This window comes from Cetorhinus maximus, chromosome 2, assembly GCF_964194155.1.
Source record: "Cetorhinus maximus chromosome 2, sCetMax3.hap1.1, whole genome shotgun sequence".
Taxonomy (NCBI): Eukaryota; Metazoa; Chordata; class Chondrichthyes; order Lamniformes; family Cetorhinidae; genus Cetorhinus; species Cetorhinus maximus.
Window position 1 is genome coordinate 152,456 of NC_135880.1, and position 24,630 is coordinate 177,085.

At 45.2% G+C, this 24,630-nt stretch overlaps 1 protein-coding gene across 1 annotated transcript in view; it reads right to left on the bottom strand.

Annotated features, from left to right (window-relative positions):
• wdr70 (WD repeat domain 70) overlaps positions 1 to 24,630 on the bottom strand; it is a 156,358-nt gene that overhangs the window by 126,040 nt on the left and 5,688 nt on the right. The window contains exons 3-8 of the mRNA XM_078560030.1: positions 23,758 to 23,841; positions 23,505 to 23,601; positions 19,222 to 19,420; positions 5,425 to 5,484; positions 4,703 to 4,836; positions 4,213 to 4,366 (exon numbers count right to left, since the gene is read on the bottom strand). Coding sequence (XP_078416156.1) covers positions 4,213 to 4,366; positions 4,703 to 4,836; positions 5,425 to 5,484; positions 19,222 to 19,420; positions 23,505 to 23,601; positions 23,758 to 23,841 — 728 coding nt within the window. The remainder of the gene's footprint in view (positions 1 to 4,212; positions 4,367 to 4,702; positions 4,837 to 5,424; positions 5,485 to 19,221; positions 19,421 to 23,504; positions 23,602 to 23,757; positions 23,842 to 24,630) is intronic.

Genomic DNA, 24,630 nt, shown 5'->3' on the forward strand with positions numbered 1-24,630 from the left:
TGCAATCTTCTTTTATATTACTGGCTAGTTTACCCTCATATTTAATCTTCTCCCTCCTTATTTCTTTTTTAGTTGTCCTCTGTTGGTCTTTGTAGGCTTCCCAATCCCCTGGTTTCCCACTGCTCTTCACCGCATTGTATGCTTTCTCTTTAGTTTTTAAGTTGTCCCTGACTTCCCTTGTCAGCCATGGTTGCCTCGTCCTCCTTTTAGTATGCTTCTTCTTCCTAGGGATGAATTTTTGCTGTGTCTCCCAAATTACTCCAAGAAACTCCTGCCATTGCTGTTCTACTGTCTTTCCTGCTAGGCTTATCTCCCAGTCAATTATGGCCAGCTCCTCCCTCATGCCTCTGTAGTTGCCTTTATTCAACTGTAATACCGTTACATCTGATTCCAGATTTTTACTCTCAAATTGCAGGGTAAATTTATTATGGTCACTTCCTCCTAAGGGTTCCTTCACCTTAAGCTCCCTTATCAAATCTACCTCATTACACATCACTAAATCTAGAATTGCCTGTTCCCTAGTGGGCTCCACCACAAGCTGCCCCAAAAAGCCATCTCGTAGACATTCCACAATTCCTTTTCTTGGGATCCACTACCAACCTGATTTTCCCAGTCTACTTGCATATTGAAATCCCCCATGATCACTGTAACCTTGCCTTTCTTACACACCTTTTCTATCTCCTGGTGTATCTTGTGCCCCACATCCTGACTACTGTTCAGAGGCCTGTACATAACTCCCATTATGGTTATTTTACCTTTGCGGTTCCTCAACTCTACCCACACAGATTCTACATCATCTGACCCTACATCATTTCTTGCTATCGATTTAATTTCATTTCTTACTAACAAAGCAACCCCACCCCCTCTGCCAACCTGCCTATCTTTTCGATAGGATGTATATCCTTGGATATATGCTGCTGGGATCAGTAGTTTTCGCCTCGTTTTCAAAATACAAAAAAAAAGGTTATGATCAGTAAGACAAGTTTCCCTCTGGGATTTGGCTTGCTCAGCAAATAATCACAGAATCACAGAATTTTAACGGCACAGGAGGATATCATTCGGCCCATCATCTCTGCACCGGATCTCTAAATGAGTATTATGACCTAGTGCCATTGTCCTGCCTTTTCCCTGTATCCTTGCTCATTGTTTCTATTCACATAATCATCAAATGTCCACTTGAATGCCTCAATTGAACCTGCCTCAAGCACACTTCCAGGCTGTGGATTCCAGACCCAAACCACTCATTGTGTGAAAAAGTTTTTTTTCTCACGTCACGCTTGCTCTTTTGCAAATCACTTTAAATCTGTGCCCTCTCATTCTTGATCCTTTTAAAAGTAGGAACAGCTTCTCACTATCTACCCTGTCCAGCCCCCTCATGATTTTGAACATCTCTATCAAATCTCCTCTTAGCCACCTTATCTCCAAGAAGAACAGTCCCAACCTCTTCAAACTACCCTCACAGATGAAGTTTCTCAGCCCTGGAACCATTCTTGTAAATCTCTTCTGCACTCTTTTCCAATGCGTTCACATCCTTCCTATAATATGGCAGAACTGTACACATCAGTTGTGGTTGTAACACAACATCCTGGGGTTACCATTGACTGGAAACTGACCTGGACTAGCCATATAAATACTGTGACTACAAGAGCAGGTCAGAAGCTTGGAATCCTGTGGCGAGTAACTCACCTCCTGATTCCCTAAAGCCTGTCCACCATCTTCAAGGCACAAGTCAGGAGTGTGATGGAATACTCCCCACTTGCCTGGATGAGTGCAGCTCCAATAACACTCAAGAAGCTCGACACCGTCCAGGACAAACCAGCCCGCATGTTTGGCACCCCATCCACAAAAATTCATGCCCTCCACCACCGTTAAACTGTGGCAGCAGGGTGTACCATAAACTGCACTGCAGCAATTCACCAAGGCTCCTTCGACAGCACCTTTCAAAACCCACGACCACTACCATCTAGAAGGATAAGGGCAGCAGATAGATGGGAACACCAGCGCCTGGAAGTTCCCCTCCAAGCCACTCACCATCCTGACTTGGAAGTATATCGCCGTTCCTTCACAGTTGCTGGATCAAAATCCTGGAACTCCCTTCCTAACAGCACTGTGGGTGTGCATACACCACATGGACTGCAGCAGTTCAAGAAGGCAGCTCATCACCACCTTCTCAAGGGCAATTAGGGATGGGAAATAAATGCTGACCTGGCCAGCGACACCCCCATCCCATTAAAGAATAAAACAAAAATATCAGAGCTTCTTGCTCTCATCAGAATTGGAAAAATTAATCAATTTTCACTCCTGTCGCACGTTCACGTGGTCCTTCTCTGACACTTACTTCCCCTTCCTTGATTCCCTCCGTTTCTGGGGATAAACTGTGTATTAACATTTATTACAAGCCCACGGCTCCCACAGCTATCTCAACTGCACCTCCTCATACCCTGCTTCCTGTAAGGACTCCATTCCATTCTCCAGGTTTCTCAGTTGCATCTGTTCTGATGATTCAACCTTCCACAACAGCTCTTCCGACAGGTCTTCCTTTATCTCAACAGAGGAATCCCCCACACTGTGTTTGACAGGGCCCTCAACCATGTCCGATCCATTTCTCTCTCTTCTGCCCTCACCCCTCCTCCTCCCTCCCAGAGACATGATAGAGCTCCCCTTGTCCTCACTTTTCACCCCACCAGCCTTCACATGCAAAGGATTGTCCTCTGACATTTCTACCAACCACAGCATGATGCCACCACCAAACACTTCTTCCCCTTACCTCCCCTGTCAGCATTCTTAAGGGACCATTCCCTCCATGACGCCCTGGTCAACTCCTCTATCACCCCCAAAACCTCATCCCCTTCCCAAGACACCCTCCCATGCAATCGCAGGAGGTGTACACCTGCCCCTTCACCTCCTCCGTCCTCACTGTCCAAGCCCCCAGACACTCCTTCCAGGTGAAACAGTGGTTTACGTGTACTTCTTTCAATTTGGTCTGCTGTGTTCACCTCTCCCAACGCAGTCTCCGCTACATTGGGAAGACTAAACGCAGATTGGGTGACCGCTTTGCAGAACACCTCTGTTCAGTCTGCAAGCATGACCCCGGCCTTCCTGTTGCTTGCCATTTCAATTCACCACGTTGCTCTCACGCTCACATTTCTGTCCTCGGCCTGCTGCAATGTTCCATTGAAGCCCAACGCCAACTGGTTAATCACATCTTCCGATAAGGCACTTTACAGCCTTCTGGATTCAACATTAAGTTCAACTTCAGACCATGAATTCTGTCTTCCAGTTTGTATTTCTTCCCCCTAGTGCCAGTCTGTATCTTGTTCTCATATTTTGCTTTCAGACAGTGATGTAGGGTGTTCAATAACATTCGGTAAGTCATAATGAAGTCTTCATAGTCTTAATTAAGTAGGTTATCTAAATGCATTTATTAACAACAAGAACTATGTACATATACACAGTAAAGAGTTCAAGCTAGGAGTAGCCTCCATGTTTGTGCCCATGGCTCTGTCCAACACTAGACTGACACCTAGGTGCAGGTTATATGTTCTCTTACATCACTGTGTGGATAGAACTGTACTCATTCCCCCTTTTTCAACACCATAAAACCCATCGCATTTCTACCTCTCTTCATTTCTGAAGGGGAGTCCTATTTGACTCGAAATGTTAACTCTGCTGCCAGATCTGCTGAGTTTTTCCAGCACTTTGTTTTTATTGTAGATTCAGTGTGTTACAATACAGAAACAAGGGAAAGAATTAGAATGTCCCAGTCAGAGAATGAGGCACTCCTTTTTGGGGAAATAGACAGACTGATCAGAGTGCTGTACATTAATCCACCCAAGCAACCTGACGGTAGCTGGAAAAATGCTGCACCCAGTAATTGCAGTGGAATGTTGGCAGGAAATTTTTTTTGTTCTTGGGATGTGAGCATCTCTGGCAAGACCACCATTTACTGCCACCCTAACTGATCTTTAGCAGGTGGTGCTAGCCAACTACATCAGAGTGGCTTGTTAGGCCATTTCAGAAGGCAGTTAAGAGTCAACTGCATTACTGTGGGTGTTGAGTCACATGGACGCCAGATTGGATAAGGATGGCAGGTTTCCTTCCCTGAAAGACACAGTGAACCAGATGATGTTTAATGATCATCCAGTAGTTTGACGATCATTATTAATACAACTATCACGATGCTGCTGTCCCCAATATAGATTTTTCTGCTACCTTGGTCTTGGCTTGATCAACAATGTATTGATCTCCCTTCACACACTCCATCACCTGGAAGCCATCACGGTCCAGCACCTTGGCCTGGGCACTGCCAGCCACACACAGAATCACATCTCCTGTTGAGCTGTACTGCAGCGACTTAATCTGATGGCTAAAAGAAAAGATCAAAGATAAGAAAACAGAGCATCCAATAACCCTTGACCAACACTCCACCCTTGCATCACACTTCCATTTCAGCCATGCCCTTGGTCTGCATTGCCCACTGCCACTCTGTCCCTCCCAGCATCAACTGGCATTAGGAGTTAGAAGGGAAGTTTGGTGTGGTTAAGAGGAGATTTAGTTGGTGTTTCAGGAAGCTTGAGGAGTTTATGGGGGAATGGGAGTTTGGAGAGGGTTGGAGACGGGTTGAGGGGTTTTAAGAGGGTTGGGAGGGCAGGGAGAGGAGACAGTCCTGAGAAACGAAGAGGCTTGTGGTGCAGCCACTCACCACTCACAGGGCTGCAATGACCGGAAAGCTTGCAGCGAGGCATCCATTCCTGCAAAGTCCCAGAGCTTCACCTCATAATCGTAGCCCCCGGTGACCAGCCTCGCCCCCGAAGGATCCAGTCCCAGTGCCGATACCTAGAGCCGGAAGCATATCAGTTACTCTCTCGATCCCTCATCATTGAAGCAGCAGAGATGACGAAATTCTTCCCCCTCCCTTGCACCCACCCTGCTCCTTCAAGAGTATGCTCGATGAAAATAACAAAGACGTTAATGATCTAAAGCCAGAATCAATCACGCGAACTCCCTCCCATGCCCCTCAATACCTCCTCTATCCTTCAATCTCATTCTCTTCAACCCTTGAAACAGCTTGTTCAGTGTCTTTCCTCAACATCATCCCTGTTAATGCCCTGGTAAGAAATGCTCACATACAAAAATTTGCCAGGAGTTCTGTTAATCCCTTTCTTTTAAACTTTAATTAGATCAGTTTGTGGATTCCAGGACATGGGGATAGCACCTGGTCAGCCCAGACCAGTCCCAACACAGACAACCACTTCAGTCCAGCCACTTCACCTTAGCCCAGCTCAGTGCCCTCCAGTCCAGAACTGAGCAGGACTACATTCAATCCTGAGTTCCTGAATCCAGGGTTTTTATTACAGGGGTGGATGGTTGATGAACACTTCCAGAGCCAGGACACTCCCTAGGCTGGAGAAAACCCTCACTCACCGTTTTCTTGCCGTGGGTTAGTGTGATTTCATGTGAGTCTGGGATCCGCTTCACCGGCTTCTGCCAAAAGACAAAAGGGACATCATTACTCACCCAGCCTCAAGCAGCAAGTTCAATTCATGTTCTCTGACTGTAAATAACCCAGTGTCCCAGTCCAATAGTATCTTGGTCCTGCAGCCCCAGGACTCCGGCCTGCCCCACCTCCCAAGAGCAATGGAGGTCAGGCACGCACACTCACTCACCCCACCCCAAGATTCCCCTCCCTTACACACACCACAACAACACACAGAGCTCCAAAGGGCAGGCCACCACCCCTCCTCCAGTCAAGTTCAAGAATATGATTAATTTGGTCCCTAATTTGGTTCCATGTCCAGACTTGTGTGTAAAGAAATCAAGCATCTGTGCCCTTTTTGCAGCCTGCATGAGCCCAACTACTAGTAAACCCATTTTTTAACTTCTTCTTTCACAGGATGTGGCATCGCTGGTTAGGCTATCATTTCTTGCTCATTCCTAATCGCCACTGAGAAGGTGGTGGTGAGCTGCCTTCTTGAACTGCTACAGTCCATGTGGTGTATGCACACCCACAGTGCTGTTAGGAAGGGAGTTCCAGGATTTTGACCCAGCGACAGTGAAGGAATGGCGATTCCAATTTATTTCAATATATTAAAATATTCCAATATATTTCCAAGTCATGACAGCATGTGTGGCTTAGAGGGGAGCTTGCAGGTCGTGGTTTTCCCATGCATCAATCCTCTTGTCCTTTTGGGTGGGAGAGGTCACAGGTTTGGAAGGTGCTGTTGAAGGAGGCTTGATGAGTCGTGTTTGGAACTAGAGCTAGTTTAAGTAAGTTATATTGATACTTTTGGGTCTGTTGGGAGTAAGTTGTAGCTTTACGTTTAATTTAGTTTGTGTTTCTGTATTTGTGTGTTAAGAAAGAGGGGAAACTTGAGTTTTAGTTTCATTTTCAAAGTTGCCTGCAAGTCATGTACTTTGGTTCATGTACCTTTAATTTGAATGAGGTTTTATGAGTCGAAGTGGAAAACTGGACTGTTGCCTAGTAACAGTGAGAAACAGATCAGCAGTTTTTTAGTTCAGATGAAACCAGGAGCCAGGAGAAGCTGGACACAGCAAAGGGAACTCCAGAGAGCAGATTTCCCAAAAGAACAGAAAGGTCCCAAAGCCAAGGAGTGGGACAAAAAGGAGGGGCCCCAAGAAGACCTTCTAGTCAAAGAAAAAGATCCAGAATCTGGAAAAGGCCCTGTTAAGCGAAGTTAAGAGTGAGGAGCAGAAGAAGGCTCCAAGCTTAAAGGGAGAAGCTGCAGAACAGACTTAAAGCAAAATGGGCTTGTGAGAAGTCAGAAGATCTGAGGAAACAGCCAAAGATTGATGACTCCTTACTATGAGCATGTGAAGCAGTAGTGTTCTGTTGGCACAGCTGAGTACCTGAGAGAGAGTGTGTGTGGAAGGCAAAGCTTCAATGCATGTGGCGATCCAGGGGAGAAGTTCGAAACCTTGGAGGTGGATCCTTGTGGAAGGCATCCAAGAGAAAGCGACTTTTGGAAGAAGATTCCAAAGCCAGGTCTTTGAGAGTGGAGATTGGAAACCCTCGAGTGAAACACCAAGTTCATTGAGACCTGTTGGCTCACGGTGTGACATGCGTCTGGGGGGAGTTGATGAGGGATCCATATTATCTGTTTGGGGTGGCATCTGTCACTTGGTTTCAGAGTATGTTGTGTCTGACCACATGTCACCGATTGGTTTACATGGACTATGTGCTTACTGTGAACATTAGAATATAAGATAACTTCTGTAACTTGTGTTATCCTTACAAATCTGAATATGTCTGTAAAAGGTACAGGTGTGGGTGAAGGAGTATTATAGTATAGTTCATTTATTTTTATTATTAATTCAGGGCAGGTGGGCTTCACTGGCTGGGCCAGCATTTATTGCCCATTCCTAGTTGCCCTTGAGTAGGTGATGGTGAGCTGCCTTCTTGAACCGCTGCAGTCCATGTGGTGTAGGTACACCCACAGTGCTGTGGGGGTGGGAGTTCTAGGATTTTGACCCAGTGACAGAGAAGGGACAGCAATATATTTCCAAGTCAGGTTGATGAGTGACTTGGAGGGAAACTTCCAGTGGTGGTATTCCCATGTATCTGCCGCCCTTGTCCTTCTAGATGGTAGTGGTCATGGGTTTGGAAGGTGCTGTCTAAAGAGCCGTGGTGAATTCCTGCAGATGGTACACACTGCTGCTTTGCATTGGTGGTGGAGGGAGTGAATGTTTGTAGATGTGGTGCCAATCAAGTAGGCTGCTTTGTCCTGGATGGTGTCAAGCTTCTTGAGTGTTGTGGGAACTGCACTAATCCAGGAAAGCAGGGAATATTCCATCACACTCTTTGACTTGCGCCTTGTATGGGGGACAGGCTTTGGGGGAATCAGGAGGTGAGTTACTCATCGCACAATTCCTAGCCTCTGACCAGCTCTTGTAGCCACAGTATTTATATGGCTAGTCAGTTCAGTTTTTGGTCAATGGTAACCCCCCAGGATGTTGATACTGGGGGATTCAGTGATGGTTATGCCATTGAATATCAAGGGGCGATGGTTGGATTCTCTCTTGTTGGAGATGGTCATTGCCTGACACTTGTGTGGGGCAAATTTTGCTTGCCACTTGTCAGCCCAAGCCTGGATATTGCCTGGTCTTGCTGCATTTGGACATGGACTGCTTCATTATGAGGAGTTGTGAATGGTGCTGAACATTGTGCAATCATCAGCAAACATTCCAACTTCTGAGCTTATGATGGAAGGAAGGTCATTGATGAAGCAGCTGAAGATGGCTGGGCTGAGATCACCACCCTGAGGAACTCCTGCAGTGATGTCCTGGAGCTGAGATGACTGACCTCCAACAACCACAACCATCTTCCTTTGTGCCAGGTATGACTCCAACATTTTTTTGTTTAATAAATGTTTTGTTCTTTTGTTAGAAGTTCATCAACTGACTCTGTTCAGTTCCTGCCCTCCATGTTTCTAAACAAAAAATAATAGTTAGAATCTGTCAGGCTGGGTTCCACCCTGGGATCCGACTTGTCCAGTAGTAACATCAGCTGATATAACAGTTGCTGCAGTGCATTTTGGAAGTGGACTCATTGCTGCCATTGTGCATCGATCGTGGAGGGAATGAACATTTAAGGTGGTGAATTGGGTGCCAATCAAGCGGGCTGCTTTGTCCTGAGTGATGTCAAACTTCTTACGTGCTGTAGGCGTTGCACTCATCCAGGCAAGTAGAGAGTATTCCATCATACTCCTTGACTTGCGCCTTGTGTGGTGGACAGGCTTTGGGGGGTCAGAAGGTCAGTTACTCTCGACAGAATTCCCAATCTCTGACCTGCTTCTGCAGCCACAGTATTTATGTGGCTGGTCCAGTTCAGTTTTTGGTCAATGATAATCTCCCAAAATATTGCTAGTGTGGGATATAGCAACGGTAATGCCATTGAATGTCAAGTAGAGATGGTTGGACACTCTTATTGGAGATGGTCATCGCCTGGCATGTTACTTGCTACTCATCAGCCCAAGCCTGAATGTTCTCCAGGACTCGCTGCATATGGGCATGAACTGCTTAATAATCTGAGGAGTCGCAAATGGTACTGAACATTGTGCAATTATCAAGGGACATTCACACTTCTGACTGTATAATGGAGAGGTGGTCATTGATGAACCGAGGGAGGCTTAAAACAGCACAAAGAACAGGAGAGCGCAGCCCAAAGGAGACCTAAAACAGCATGAGAAGCGAGAGAGAGCAAGCGACCAGCCCCAGAGAGCCTCAGTCTACAGACCAGCCGCATTCTGAGAAAAAAGTTAAGTCACAGGGAGACATCGGAGTGATTGGTTGGTAACTATTTTCTCATTTATCTTTCAAAACACGAGTAACATGAAGTAATTGTAAGATTTTAGGTGTCACAGGAAGGTTTACAAGCAGTAGTAAAGATTATTAACAGTAGTAGGGTCTAGGTTTCTAGCCTCCAGTTTATAATAAATAATCTGTAAAGGCATGACAGGACAGGACAGGTAATGCAAATGCACCACACTGCGGGCCCGACTGACAATCTTAAATTGCTTGTCAGCGTAATTTTTAGCACACGGAATATTATTTAGCAAATGTTGTCCAATCATGGACTCAAATCTCATGTTGGACACTGTGTTTTGAGTTTTGCAAACAGGAGCTGGTTGGGTACAGTCTGTACCTTGCCTGTTGCAAACAGCAGCTGGGACATGCTGTTTGATACGATCTGCCAGTATTTGGGACGTATGGCCTACATATCTAGCATCACACTGGCACTGAAATTCATATCCCACATTACTCACAGAATCACAGAATCTCACAGTGCAGAAGAGGCCCTTCGGCCCATCAGATCTGCAACAACACGTGAGAAACACCTGACCTACCTACCTAATCCCGTTTACCGGCACTTGGCCCATAGCCTTGAATGTTATGACGTGCCAAATGCTCATCCAGGTACTTTTTAAAGGATGTGAGGCAACCCGCCTCCACCACCCTCCCAGGCAGTGCATTCCAGACCGTCACCACCCTCCAGGTAAAAAAGTTTTTCCTCACATTCCCCCTAAACCTCCTGCCCCTCACCTTGAACTTATGTCCCCTCGTGACTGACCCTTCAACTAAGGGGAACAGCTGCTCCCTATCCACCTTATCCATGCCCCTCAGAATCTTGTACACCTCGATCAGGTCGCCCCCTCAGTCTTCTCTGCTCCAACGAAAACAACCCAAGTCGATCCAACCTCTTTTCATATCTTAAATGTTTCATCTCAGGCAACATCCTGGTGAATCTCCTCTGCACCCCCTCCAGTGCAATCACATCCATCCAAAAATGTGGTGCACACAGTACTCCAGCTGTGGCCTCACCAAGGTTCTACACAACTCCAACATGAACTCAAAAATAGCTGGAAAAACTCAGCAGGTCTGACAGCACCTGCGGAGAGGAACACAGTTAACGTTTTGAGTCTGTATGACTCTTCATCAGAACTGATGAAGAGTCATATGGACTCGAAACGTTAACTGTGTTACTCTCCACAGATGCTGTCAGACCTGCTGAGTTTTTCCAGCTATTTTTGTTTCTGTTTCAGATTCCAGCGTCCGCAGTATTTTGCTTTTATCCAACATGATCGGCAAGTGTCCCATATGCCTTTTTCACCACCCCACTAACATGCCCCTCCGCCTTCAGAGGTCTATGGACATACACGCCAAGGTCCCTTTGTTCCTCAGAACTTCCTAGTGTCATGCCGTTCATTGAATACTGCCTTGTCAAATTACTCCTTCCAAAGTGTATCATCTCACACTTTTCAGGGTTAAATTCCATCTGCCACTTATCTGCCCATTTGACCACCCCGTCTATATCTTCCTGTAGCCCAAGACACTCCACCTCACTGTTAACCACCCGGCCAATCTTTGTGTCATCCGCAAACTTACTAATCCTGCCCCCACATAGTCATCTACGTCGTTTATAAAAATGACGAATAATAGGGGACCGAGCACAGATCCCTGTGGTACGCCATTTGAGAGATAAGCAGAACGCCTTTTTGACTTGACGGTAGCATCCTGTTAGTGGCGAATACCACTTGTTTTGCTACTGCATAGTAGGACTGTGAAACAGCTAGCTTCATCTGTTGCTCAAATTTTTGATATATCTTGTCATTCCAGGGTAATCTGAGGTAGACTGGGCACTTTTCAGGGCCAGAAGTGACAGCCTTAGGCCCGTTCATGTGTTTGCTCGATAGACAGCATGACATGATCTGATGAGGATAGTCAATATCCCACAGGATGTCTTTGATGCGCCCTATTTCAGCATCAAGCTTGCATGATGAACAAATGGCTTAGGCCCTATTAATAATGTTGCAGATAAGGCCAATCTTACAGCGCGTGGAACTGTAAGAATCCCAACGCATGTGTTGACCAGTGAAGGTAGGCTTGCAGTGGACCATCGTCGAGATCCCCTGGCAGATTTCTTAACTAGTACGTCAAGAAAAGGGAGTTGATTTGACTGCTCCATTTGAAAGGTGAATTTGAGAGCAGGATGGAGCCCATTAAGACGTGTGAGGAAATGATTATATGCTGCTACAGATTTAAATATTGCAAACGTATCATCCACATAGGTGGATGTATGTAAGTGATAGGCGTTTAGGTGTCATTCCATTGAAGACACGTTTCTCATGGAACCCAACAAAGATGTTTGCGAGAGCTGGGCCAAGAGGGGATCCCATGGCAACACAATCAATTTGGGCATACTCAACTGCGCGAGTTGCCAAGTTCATAAGCTCAATGAATCCTGATTCACGCAGTTGCAAGCAGGTGCCAGGAGAAGCTGGACAGAGGAGAGGGAACTGTAGGAGGCAGGTTCCGAAGAACAAAGAAGAAAGTCCCCAAAACCAGGGGCTGGGACAAAAGTTCCCAGGAAGGCAGTGAAGTCAAGGGGCAAGGACAGGAATTTGGAACAGATACTGTTCAGTGGAAGTTAAAGTAACAAGCAGAGTAAAAGGCTCATATTTAAAGAGAGGAAGTTGCGGGGAGCAGAATTAAAGCAAAGTGAGCTTGCAAGAAGCCAGAAGATCTGATGAGACAGCCAAAGGTGGGTGACTCCTTACAACGGGCCTGCAGAGCAGTGGTGCTCTATTAGCACGGCTGAGTATCTGAGAGAGTGCATGGAAGGTGAAGCTTGAAGACGGCAGAGAGAAAATGTTATTTGGGAGAATATTCTTTAAGAGTGGAGATTGGAAACACTCGTGTGAAAGACAGAGTTTCCATGACACCAGTTGGCTCATGGTGTGACAAGCGTCTGGGGGAGTTGATGAGAGGTCCATAGCATTTGTTTGGGGTTGCATCTGTCACTTGATCTTGGAGTGTGGTGTGTCTGACCACAGGTCACCTATTGGTTGACATAAACTATATACATACTGTAAACATTAGAGTATAAGAAAGATTTTTTTTAACTTACATTATTCTTACAAATCTGTATATATCTGTAAAAATGTGGATGTGGATGAACAAGTATTGTAATTTAGTTCATCTTTGTCTTGTTTAATCAATGTTTTATTATTTTGTTAAAAGCACATCAGCAGGCCCTGTGACTCTGTTCAGTAGCTGCCCACCACATTTCTAAACAAAAAATAAAAGTTAGGATTTATCAAGCCAGGTTTGACCCAGGGATTTGACTTGCCCAGTAGTATCGTCAGCTGGGATAGGAACACTTATCCAACCTTTGCGCTTGTGTGGGGTGGGGGGGGGGGGGGGGGGGGGCACATATCCATTTTTTTCCTCACTCAAGGAACTGGTGAGCAATTTCAGAAAGATAAGGTTTGGCACATCTTTGAACTGATATTCAAAAAAAAGTAATAGGGGGAGGCGATGGCATAGTGGTATTGTCGCTGGACTAGTAATCCAGAGACCCAGGGTAATGCTCTGCGGACCCGGGTTTGAATCCCAACATGGCAAATGGTTGAATTTGAATTCAATAACAATCTAGAATTAAAAGTCTGATGATGACCATGAAACTATTGTCGATTGTTGTAAAAACCCATCTGGTTCACTAATGCCCATCAGGGAAGGAAATCTGTTGTTCTTACCTAGTCTGGCCGACATGTGACTCCAGACCCACAGCAATGTGGTTGACTCTTAACTTCCCACTGAACAAGGGCAATTAGGGATGGGCAATAAATGCTGGCGACATTCACATCCCATGAATGGATAAAAAAACAGCAATGGCTGGAGAAACCGGAGACTGGGAGCAAGGCAGACACACACACACACACACACACACCCGCCTACCCTCACATTCTAACCCACACTCGCTCTCGCCCACACCCCCACTCACTCTCCAACCGCCCCACACACAGACGCTCCGCCTCACACACAGACACCCAACACATTCGTGCATGCACGCCACCACCCCCCTCTCCCTCTCCTCCCCACATGCGTGCTTGCCCCCCTCCTCTCCACTGCACATGCATGCGCGCCCCCCTCCTCCTTGCCCCACATGCATGTCCCCCTCCTCACCGTGTGCACACCCACCCGTGCCACCTCCTCGCCGCACGCACCTGCACCCCCCCCCCCACACACTCCCTCCCTGCTGCCCGTGCACACTCCCCCGCTCACTCCCCTCCACCTGCGCACACTCCCTCACCTTCACCTTTGATCACTTTTCACACTAGGTTTCTGTGCCTCAAAGGAGGGTGAATTTGTTGTAAACCATGCATTAATTCTTTAAATGCTAGCCATTGCCCATCTATCATCATACATTCTAACACAGTTTCCCAATCTACTACAGCCAACTTTCCCCATCATGCCTTCATAGCTTCCTTTGTTTAAATTAAGACCCTGGCTTCAGATTGAACTACATCACTTTCAAAGTTCATGTAAAATTCCAGCATATTACAGTCACTCTTCCCGAAAGGCTCCTTTACAACGAGATCATTAATTAGCCATTTCTCATTGCACTAGGTCTAAAATAGCCCATTCTCTAGTTGGTTCCTCAGCAAACTGTTCCAGAAAAAGCATCTCATAAAAATTCAGGAATTCATCCTCCACAGCATTGGTGCTAATTTAGTTTACTCAGTATATATGTAGATTGAACTCCTCCACAATTACGATATTACCCTTGTTACATGCACCTCGAATTTCCTGATTTATGCCATGTCCTACATTACCACCACTGTTTGGTGGCCAATAAATAACTCCCACCTATATTTGCTGCCCCTTACTGTTTCTTAGTTCCATCCAAACTGATTCTACATTTTGAACTGCTGATCTAAGATCTGCTATCACCAAGGTATGATCTCATCCTTTATTAATAACATTACTCCACCTCTTTTACTTTATTGCCTAACCTTCCTAAATGTTGAATACCCTTGAACTTTCAGTTTTTTTCTTCATTCTTTCATGGAATGCAGGCGTCACTGGTCATCCCTAATTGCTCTTGAAGTGAGCAGCTTAATAGGCCATTTCAGAGGGCTCCATTGCTCTGGATCTGGAGTCACATGTAGGCCAGACCAGGTAAGGACAGCAGATTTTCTTCACTAAAAAGTTCAGACTAGTTTTCCATTCCAGATTTATCAGTTGAATTTAAATTCCAGTTGCTATGGTGGGATTTGAACCCATGTCCCTAGAGCATTAGCCTGGACTTCTGGATTACTGTTCCAGTGACATTACCACTCCGCCACCATCTCCCCCAAAATTTCCTCCACCAAAGTTACCAGCCTTGCATCTACATCTCCATAAAGGTAACTAGATCATACCTGTTTACTTCTGTTTGTGTTGTCAATTTATCTACTTTGTTGTCATTGCTGGATACATTCAGATAGAGTTCCTTTAAATTTCACCTTTTAACACTTGTCTGTATTTTGACCCTACTCGATGTTGGCTTCTTCCTGCTGCCTTCCAATTTTGGTGCTACTTTTCTTCCTACCATTACTAGCTTTGTTTCTTTGCTACCTGAATTCCCTTTTTGGTTCCCATCCGCTTGCCAAACCAGGCCCAAGGGGCCAAATGACCTACTCCTGTTCCTTGTTTGTATGTTCATAGTTCAAACCCTTCCCATGATTAGCAAATCTTCCCATGAGGATATTGGTCCCAGTCCTGCTAAGGTGTAACCCATCCACCTTGTACATGTCCCACCTGCCCCAGAAATGACCCCAGTGTCTCAGATAACAAAAGCCCTCCCTCCTGCAACATCTGTCCAGCCTTGTATTCAATTGCTCTATCTTCCTATTTCTGTACTCACTAGTACGTGGTGCATGGAGTAATCCTGAGATGACTGCCATTGCAGTCCTGCTTTTTAATCTCTACCCTAGCTCTCTCAAATCAGCTTTCAGGACTTCATCCCTCTTTCTATATGTCATTGACACCGATGTAGGCCATGATCTCTGGCTGTTCACTCTCCCCGTTCACAGTCCCTCATAAGAATGTCCTGCAGTCACTTAGTGACATCCTTGACCCTGGCGCCAGGCAGCAATATGAAGTCATGTCTGTTCCCCAAGCTATTGAATCCCGTATCACTATTGCTTTTCCACTCTTCTTCCTCCCTTCCTGTGCAGCTGAGCCACCTGTATTCCATCACAGTCCTGACTTGTGCCTTGTAGATGGTGGACAGGCTTTGGGGAACATAAGAACATTAGAAATAGGAACAGGAGGAGATCATTCGACCCTTCGAGCCGGCTCCATCATTCAATAAGATCATGACTGATCTTCGTCTTTCAATTTCCACATTCCCATCTAACCCCCATAACCTTTGATTCCCTTGGCTAACAAGAATCTATCTACCTCTGCCTTAAAAATAGTCAAATACCCCACTTCCACAACCATCTGAGGCAGAGAATTCCAAAGTCACACAATCCTCTGGGAGAAAAAAATTTCTCCTCATCTCTGTCCTAAAAGGGCGACCCTAATTTTAAAACAGTGTCCCCTAGTTCTAGACTCACCCACAAGAGGAAACATCCTTTCGAAATCCACCTTGTCAAGGCCATTCAGGATCTTGTATACTTGAATAAATCACCTCTCACTCTTCTAAACTCCAGTGGAAACAAGCCCAATGTGTCCAACCTTTCCTCAGAAGACAACCCACTCATTCGTTGAAACCGCCTCCAGTGCATTTACATCCTTCCTTAAAAAAGGACACCAAACTGCACACAGTATTTGAGATGCGGTCTCACCAATGTCCTGTATAACCGAAGCATAACACAGAATCACACGGTGCAGAAGAGGCCCTTCGGCCCATCGAGTCTGCACCGACACGTGAGAAACACCTGACCTACCTACCTAATCCCATTTACCAGCACTTGGCCCATAGCCTTGAATGTTATGACGTGCCAAGTGCTCATCCAGGTACTTTTTAAAGGATGTGAGGCAACCCGCCTCCACCACCCTCCCAGGCAGTGCATTCCAGACCGTCACCACCCTCTGGCTAAAAACGTTTTTTCCTCACATCCCCTGCTAAACCTCCTGCCCCTCACCTTGCACTTATGCCCCCTTGTGACTGACCCTTCAACTAAGGGCAACAGCTGAGTCCTATCCACCCTGTCCATGCCCCTCATGATCTTGTACACCCCAATCAGGTCGCCCATCAGTCTTCTCTGTTCCAACAAAAACAACACAAGTCTATCCAACCTCCCTTCATAACTTAAAATATTTCATCCCAGGCAACATCCTGGTGAATCTCCTCTGCACCCACTCCAGTGCAATCACATCCTTCCTCTAATGTGGCGACCAGAACTGCACACAGTACTCCAGCTGTGGCCTCAACAAGGTTCTATACAACTCCAACATGATCTCCCTACTAGTGTAATCGATGCCTCGATTGATAAAGGCAAGTGTCCCATATGCCTTTTTCACCACCCCACTAACATGCCCCTCCGCCTTCAGAGGTCTTTGGACACACACGCCAAGGTCCCTTTGTTCCTCAGAACTTCCTAGTGTCATGCCATTCATTGAATGCTTCCTTGTCAAATTACTCCTTTCAAAGTGTATCATCTCACACTTTTCAGGGTTAAATTCTATCTGCCACCTATCTGCCCATTTGACCATCCCTTCTGTATCTTCTAGTAGCCGAAGACACTCAACCTTACTGTTAACCACCCAGCCAATCTTTGTGTCATCCGCAAACTTACTAATCCTACCCCCTACATAATCATCTATGTCGTTTATATAAATGACAAATAATAGGGGACCCAGCACATATCCCTATGGTACGCCACTGGACACTGGCTTCCAGTCACTAAAGCATCTTTCTGTCATCACCCTCTGTCTCCTACAACTAAGCCAATTTTGAATCCACCTTATCCAATTACCCTGTATCCCACATGCATTTGCCTTCTTTATAAGTCTCCCATGTGGGACCATGTCAAAGGCTTTGCTGAAATCCATATAAACTACATCAACTACGCTACCCTCATCTACACACCTGGTGACCTCCTCAAAATAAATCAAATTTGTTAGGCATGACCTCCCCCTAACAAAGTCATGCTGACTATCCCTGATCAAACCTTGCCTCATCAAGTGGAGATAGATTCTCTTCTTCAGAAGTTTCTCCAATAGTTTCCCTACCACTGACATGAGACTCTCTGGTCTGTAGTTCCCTGGCTTATCTCTACAACCCTTCTTAAATAGCGGAATCACGTTAGCTGTTCTCCAGTCCTCTGGCACCTCCCCCGTGGCCAAAGAGGAATTAAAAATTTGGGTCAGAGCCCCTGCGATCTCCTCCCTTGCCTCCCTCAGCAGTCTGGGACACAAATCATCCGGACCTGGAGATTGGTCCACTTTTAAGCCTGCCAACACCTCCAATACCTTGTCACTCTCTATATCAATTTGCTCAAGAACCTCGCAGTCTCTCTCCCTAAGTTCAATACCTTCATCCTCATTCTCTTGGGTGAAGGCAGATGTGAAGATCCTTACTTTTATGTTCAATCTCTCTCATAATAAAGGATAGTATTCCATTAGACTTCTTAATTACTTGCAGTACCTGCATACTAACTTTTTGTGACTCATGTTGGAACACCTAGACCCCTCTGCACCTCAGAATTATGCAGCCGTTCTCCATTTAAGTAATACTCTGCATTTTTGTTCTGTCAGGAGATGAGTTATTCGCCGCAGGATTCCTAGCATCTGACCTGCTCTTGTAACCACAGTATTTATATGGCTAGTCCAATTCAGTTTCTGGTCAATGGTAACCCCCAGGATGTTGATAGTGGGGGATTCAGCGATGGTAATGCCATTGAACATCAAGGGGCGATGGTTAGATTCTGTCTTGTTGAGATGGTCATTGCCTGGCAGTTGTGGGGCGCAAATGTTACTTGCCACTTGTCAGCCCAAGCCTGAATATTGTCCAGGTCTTGCTGCATTTGGACATGGACTGCTTCAGTATCTGAGGAGTCGCAAATGGTGCTGAACATTGTGCAATCATCAGGGAACATCTCCACTTCTGACCTTATGATGGAAGGATAGTCCCTGATGAAGCAGCTGAAGATGTTTGGGTTTAAGACATCACCCTACGGAACTCCTGCACTGATGTCCTGGAATTGAGATGATTGACCTCCAACAACCACAACCATCTTACTTTGTGCTGTACAAAAAAATAAAAGTTAAGATCTATCAAGCCAGGTTGCACCCCGGGATTGGACTTTTCCAGTACTAACATCAGCTGGGATCATAACAACATTCCCCTCCAAGCCACACACCATCCTGACTTGGGTCTAAGTTGCAGTCCCTTCATTTTCGTTGGGTGAAAATCCTGCAACGCCCTTCCTAACAGTACTGTGGGTATGCCGACGCCAGATGGGTTGCAATGTTTAAAGAGGGAACACATCACTTTCTCAAAAGCAATTTGGGATCAGCAACAAATGCTGGTCTTGTCAGTGACACTCACACGCCATGAAACAAATAAAGAGAGTGTAATAGCACAGCTTGCGGCCATTCAGCTCATTATTATGCCGACTCTGTCCAATCAGTCCCATTCCCCCGCTCTATTCCTGTAGCCCTGTAAGCTTATTTCTATCAATCCTATTCCCTTTTGAAATCATTCATTATCTCTGCTTCCACCACCCCTGCAGGCAGAGAGCTGCAGGTCATTTCCACTCACTGCACAAAAAATTTCCTTACATCCCCCTTCATCTCTTGCCCAAGACCTTAAATCTGTGACTCTATTCAAAGCCTTGCTAAAATCCACACAGACTACATCAAATGAACTATCCTCATTGATGTACCATGCTTGGTTCTACAACCCGTAATGGAAATAACCTCACTCACTTCATCCTCATCATCCTCTTCCTCGTCCTCCTCCTCATCATCTGTTTCAATTTGCGGTTTACCATATCCCGGGGGTAGAGGGGGGCCCACAGCACTCTCCCCTTCCTCAATAGCCAATCTACAGAGCTGGGGCGGTAAAGGGGGACCAATTCTTTCGCTTGAGCTGTCACTGTCATCACTCCCACTGTCAACAGGCGACCTGCCAAGGAGATAATCGATAATGAGATGTGTAGCACAAACAAAACCCAACACCAACAACACTGCAGGAGAGAGTATGACGGGAGCTTATAAGAAAGAAACTACAATAACCCTGGGCGAATTAAATCTTCATAAAAATTGAACCAATCTAATTGGCAAAGGTAGCTTAGAGTATGAGGTCATCGAGTGTATTCAGGACAGTCTATTAGAACAATACTTTCTGGAACCAACCAGGGGCCAGCAAATATAATCCAAATCGACTCAATCTCTCCTCATATGTCAGTCCCACCATCCCAGGAATCAGTCGGGTAAACTTTCGCTGTACTCCCTCTACAGCAAGAACATCCTTCCTCAGATAAGGAGACCAAAATTGCACGCAATATTCCAAATGTGGTCTCACCAAGGCCCTGAATAATTGCAGCAAGTCATCCCTGTTCCTGTACTCAAATCCTCTGGCTATGAAGGCCAGCATACCATTTGCCTTCTTTACCGCCTGCTGCACCTGCATGCTTACCTTCAACAACTGGTGTACAAGGAGACCCAGGTCTCATTGCACATTCCCCTCTCTCAATTTATAGCCATTCAGATAATAATCTGCCTTCCTGTTTTTGCTTCCAAAGTGGATAATACCCACATCATACTGCATCTGCCATGCATTTGCCCACTCACTCAGCTTGTCCAAATCACACTGAAGCATCTCTGCATCCTCCTCACAGCTCACCCTGCCACCCAGCTTTGTGTCATCTGCGAATATGGAGATATTACATTTAGTTCCCTCATCTAAATCATTAACATATATTGGGAATAGCTGGGTCCCAGCACCAATCCCTGCGGTACCCCACTAGTCACTGCCTGCCATTCAGAAAAAGACCCGTTTATTCCTACTCTTTAAGTTTCCTGTCTGCCAACCAGTTTTCTATCCATCTCAATACCCTACCCCCAATCCCATGCGCTTTAATTTTACACGCTCATGTCTTATGTGGGACTTTGTCGAAGGCCTTCCGAAAGTCGAAATAAACCATTTCCACTGGCTCCCCCTCATCAATCCTACTAGTTACATTCTCGAAAAGTTCCAGTAGATTTGTCAAGCATGATTTCCCTTTCATAAATCCATGCTGACTCTGTCCAATTGTGCACTGTTTTCCAAATACTCAGCTATTAAATCTTTTATAATGGATATAAAGATGTAAATGCGGTAGCAGTTCAGAGAAGGTTTACTAGACTAATACCAGGAATGGACGGGTTGTGTTATGAGGAAAGGCTGGACAGGCTAGGCTTGTACCCACTGGAATTTAGAAGACTAAGAGGCAACTGAATTGAACCTTTAAGATCCTGAGGGGTCTTGACAGGCTGGATGTGGAGAGGACATTTCTTCTAGTGGGAGAATCTAGAACTAAAGGTCACTGCTTAAAAATAAGGGGTCGCTCATTTAAGACAGAGATGAGGAGAATTTTTTTCTCTCAGAGGGTCAGAAGTCTTTGGAACTCTCTTCCTCAAAAGGCAGTGGAAGAAATTAGAGAGCAGTGCAAGAATTATAGGGTAACCATAATGGGAGGACTTCAATTATCCAAATATAGACTGAGATAAGAATAGTAAAAAGGGACAAGAGGGATGAGAGTTCCTGGAATGTGTTCAAGATAATTTTCTGCAGCAGTATGCTTCTAGTCCAACGAGAGGACATGTACTTTTGGACCTGGTTCTGGGCAATGAGTTTGCCTAAGTGATCAAATATCAATGGGAGAGCCTCTAGAGGGGTCAAAGGTAATTGGTGGTAAGCAGGAATGTGGGGTTGAGGTTACAATCAGATCAGCCATGATCTTATTGAATGGCGGAGCAGGCTCGAGGGGCCGAGTGGCCTACTAGTGCTCCTAATTTGCATGCACTTATGGTTCACCCATGTCATTTAGGGGAGGAAATCTGCCATCCTTGGCATGTCTGTCCTACATGACTCCAGATCAACAGCAATACAGCTGATTCTTAACTGGCCTCTGAAATAACCTAGCAAGCCACTCAGTTCAAGGGCAATTAGGAATGGGCAACAAATGCTGGGCTTGCCAGAGACGCCCAGATCCCATGAAAGAACAAAATGGAAGGCAGCAAAGTGGAGTTAAGGCCAATGATCAGCCACGATCGTAATCAATGGTACAGCAGGCTTGACATACATACAAACATACGAATTAGTAGCAAGAGTAGGCCACTCAGCCTCTCATGCCTGCTCCACCATTCAATATCATGGTTGATCTGACTGCAACTTCATCTTACTCTTACCTCTTACTCTTCTAAACTCCAGTGGGTACAAGCCAAGTCTGTCGAACCTTTCCTCGTAAGACAACCCACCCATTCCTGGTACTAGTCCAGTAAACCTTCTCTGAACTGCTTCAAATGCATTTACATCTTTCCTTAAATAAGGTGACCAATACTGTACACAGTACTCCAGACATGGTCTCACCAGTGTCCTGTACAACTGAAACATAACCTCCCTACTTTTGAATTCACCCAGGTCCCTCTGAATCTCAGAGCTCTGCAATCATTTAGATAACATGCTTTTTTATTCTTCCTGCCAAAATGGGCAATTGCACATTACTTTCCTACCAATCTTTGTGCCATCAGCAAATTTAGCAACCACACCTTCGGTCCCTTCATCCAAGTCATTTATTTTAATTGCAAAAAGTTGAGGCCCCAGAACTGATCCCTCTGGCACCCCACTCATCACATCCTGCCAACCAGAAAAAAAACCATTTATGCCTACTCTACTTCCTGTTAGCTAGCCAATCTTCTATCCACGCCTATATGTCATCCACTACACCATGAGCTTTTATTTTCCGCAATACCCTTTGATGTAGCACTTTATCAAATGCCTTCTGGAAATCTAAGTACAGTACATCCACTGGTTCCCCATTATCCACAGCACATGTGATCCCTTCAAGAAACTCCAATAAATTGGTTAAACATGATTTCACTTTCACAAAACCATGCTGATTCTGTCTGATTGCCTTGAATTTTTCTAAGTGCCCTGCCATAACATCTTTAATAATGGCCTTTAATAATTTCCCTATGACAGATATTAAGCTAACAAGCCTGCAGTTTCCCGCTTTCAGTTTCTCTCCCTTTATGAATAAAGAAGTTATATTTGCTATTTTCTGATCTAATGGAACCTTCCCCAAATCTAGGGAATTTTGGAAAATTAAAGCCAACCCATCAACCATCTCACTAGCCACTTCTTTTTAGACCCGAGGGTGATGTCCATCCAGACCTGGGGATTTGTCAGCCCGCGGCTCCAACAATTTGTTCAATACCATTTCCCTGGTGATTGTAATTTTCCTGAGTTCCTCCCTCCCTTCCATTTCCTGATTTACAGCTATTTCTGGGATGTTACTTGTATCCTCTATAGTGAAGACAAACGCAAAATACCTGTTCAATTCATCTGCCATCTCCTTATTTTCCATTAATTCTCCAGACGCACTCTCTATAGGACCAACACTCACTTTGTTAACTTTTCTTATTTAAATATCTATAGAAACTTTTACTGTATAAAATTTATAAAATTTCTAGTTCGCTTTCTCTCATACTCTAACTTTTCCCTCCTTATTAATCTTTTTGTCATTCTTTGCTGTTCTATCTTTTCTGTCCGATCTTCTGACCTGACACCTGACTTTGCGCAATTAAATGCTTTTTCTTTAAGCTTGATATTACCTTTAACTTTTTTAGTTAACCATGGATGGTGGGCCCTCCTCTTGGAACTTTTCTATCTCATTGGATTGTACCTATTCTGTGTATTTTGAAATATCCCTTTAAACAGCTGCCACAGCATTTCTATTGACCTATCCCTTAACCTCATTTGCCAGTTCACTTTAGCTAGCTCTGCTTTCACGCCCTCATAACTGCCGCCGTCCAAGTTTAAAACACCAGTCCTGGACCCGCTCTTCTCTCCTCAAAAGGAATGCAAAACTTAAACATACCAAGAATGCCACTGTTGTCTACTGCTGCTCCTATATCTTATGCTCACAAACACGCAAACGTACCCAACACACATGCGCACACACACCCCTACGTGAGCAGGGAGGGGCCAGTTATTTGGTTACTACCTGGTAGAGTCTCCAGGGTACCCTTTCCTCGTGGGGGAATCTGATCTCCCAGTGGAGCTTGGTGAGTCTTGGGATGCATCCACACTCCTCTGCTCCTCTGACGATAAAAAACATCAAATGTTCAGATTAAACAAGAATGAAGGCAAGCCAGGTATCACAATGACTGAGTTAAGACTCCTGATGAACTGGCTTGTAAAAATGTAGGGAGACACACAAGCCCATCCCCAGATACCAACCACAATCCTGATCTTACCCAGCACTTTCCTGCTCCGCTCAATGGCAGTCCGACGAGTCTGTTCAAATATAGCCTCCAAGTCAAAGGTTCTGGCTTTCTTTCCTGGGAGAAAAAACAACAAATTACATTTATTTAGTGCTACTTTAACATATCAACTGCTAATGTGTTTCACTGGGCCACTAGCAATTCATTGCAATGACATTTCAAAATGTCAAAAACACAAACTAACAAAGAGGAACAACAGAAATGGGCAGAGTCAAACATTTGTAATTAAACCCAACCGAAAAGCATTCAAAGTCTTTGTCTGTCAGCTCAGTGTCAACAATCTCACTGCCAAGTTCCACTGCAATGACTTGGGCCCCATAATCTGGCCTGAAACTCCTGACTCAGGATAAAGGGAAATCTGTCCCATTGGAGTGGCCTCTTTACAATGGTACATTAAACTAAGCTGCTTTCTTCATGTTCAGGCAGGTCTTAAAGATTCCATGTTACTGTTTAAAGAGGTAATGGTCATTCGCCCTAGTATCCTGTAGCCAGATTTCCTCCATCAACACATAACAGACTAATTGCACATATCTCTCTCTGATGTTTGTGGGGTTTTGTTATGTGCCAACAAATCACAAGCACTTTAATGGCTGTAAATGACTTTCCGACACACCTGGGTTGGAAAAGGTGCGAGACCAAGGCAACTAATTTTCCTGATGGAAATTCCACACTGAACTGGGCCAAATCTTTCCTTTTCATCACCTCAATCTCAAGTCTTTCCTGAAAAAAATAGCAAACACTGCCCAACAAACTGTTCAGACAATACTGTAGCTAGTGTAGATTCTGCACCTGTCCACCGTTTACAAAGCACAAGTCAGGATTATGATGGAACACTCTCCACTTGCC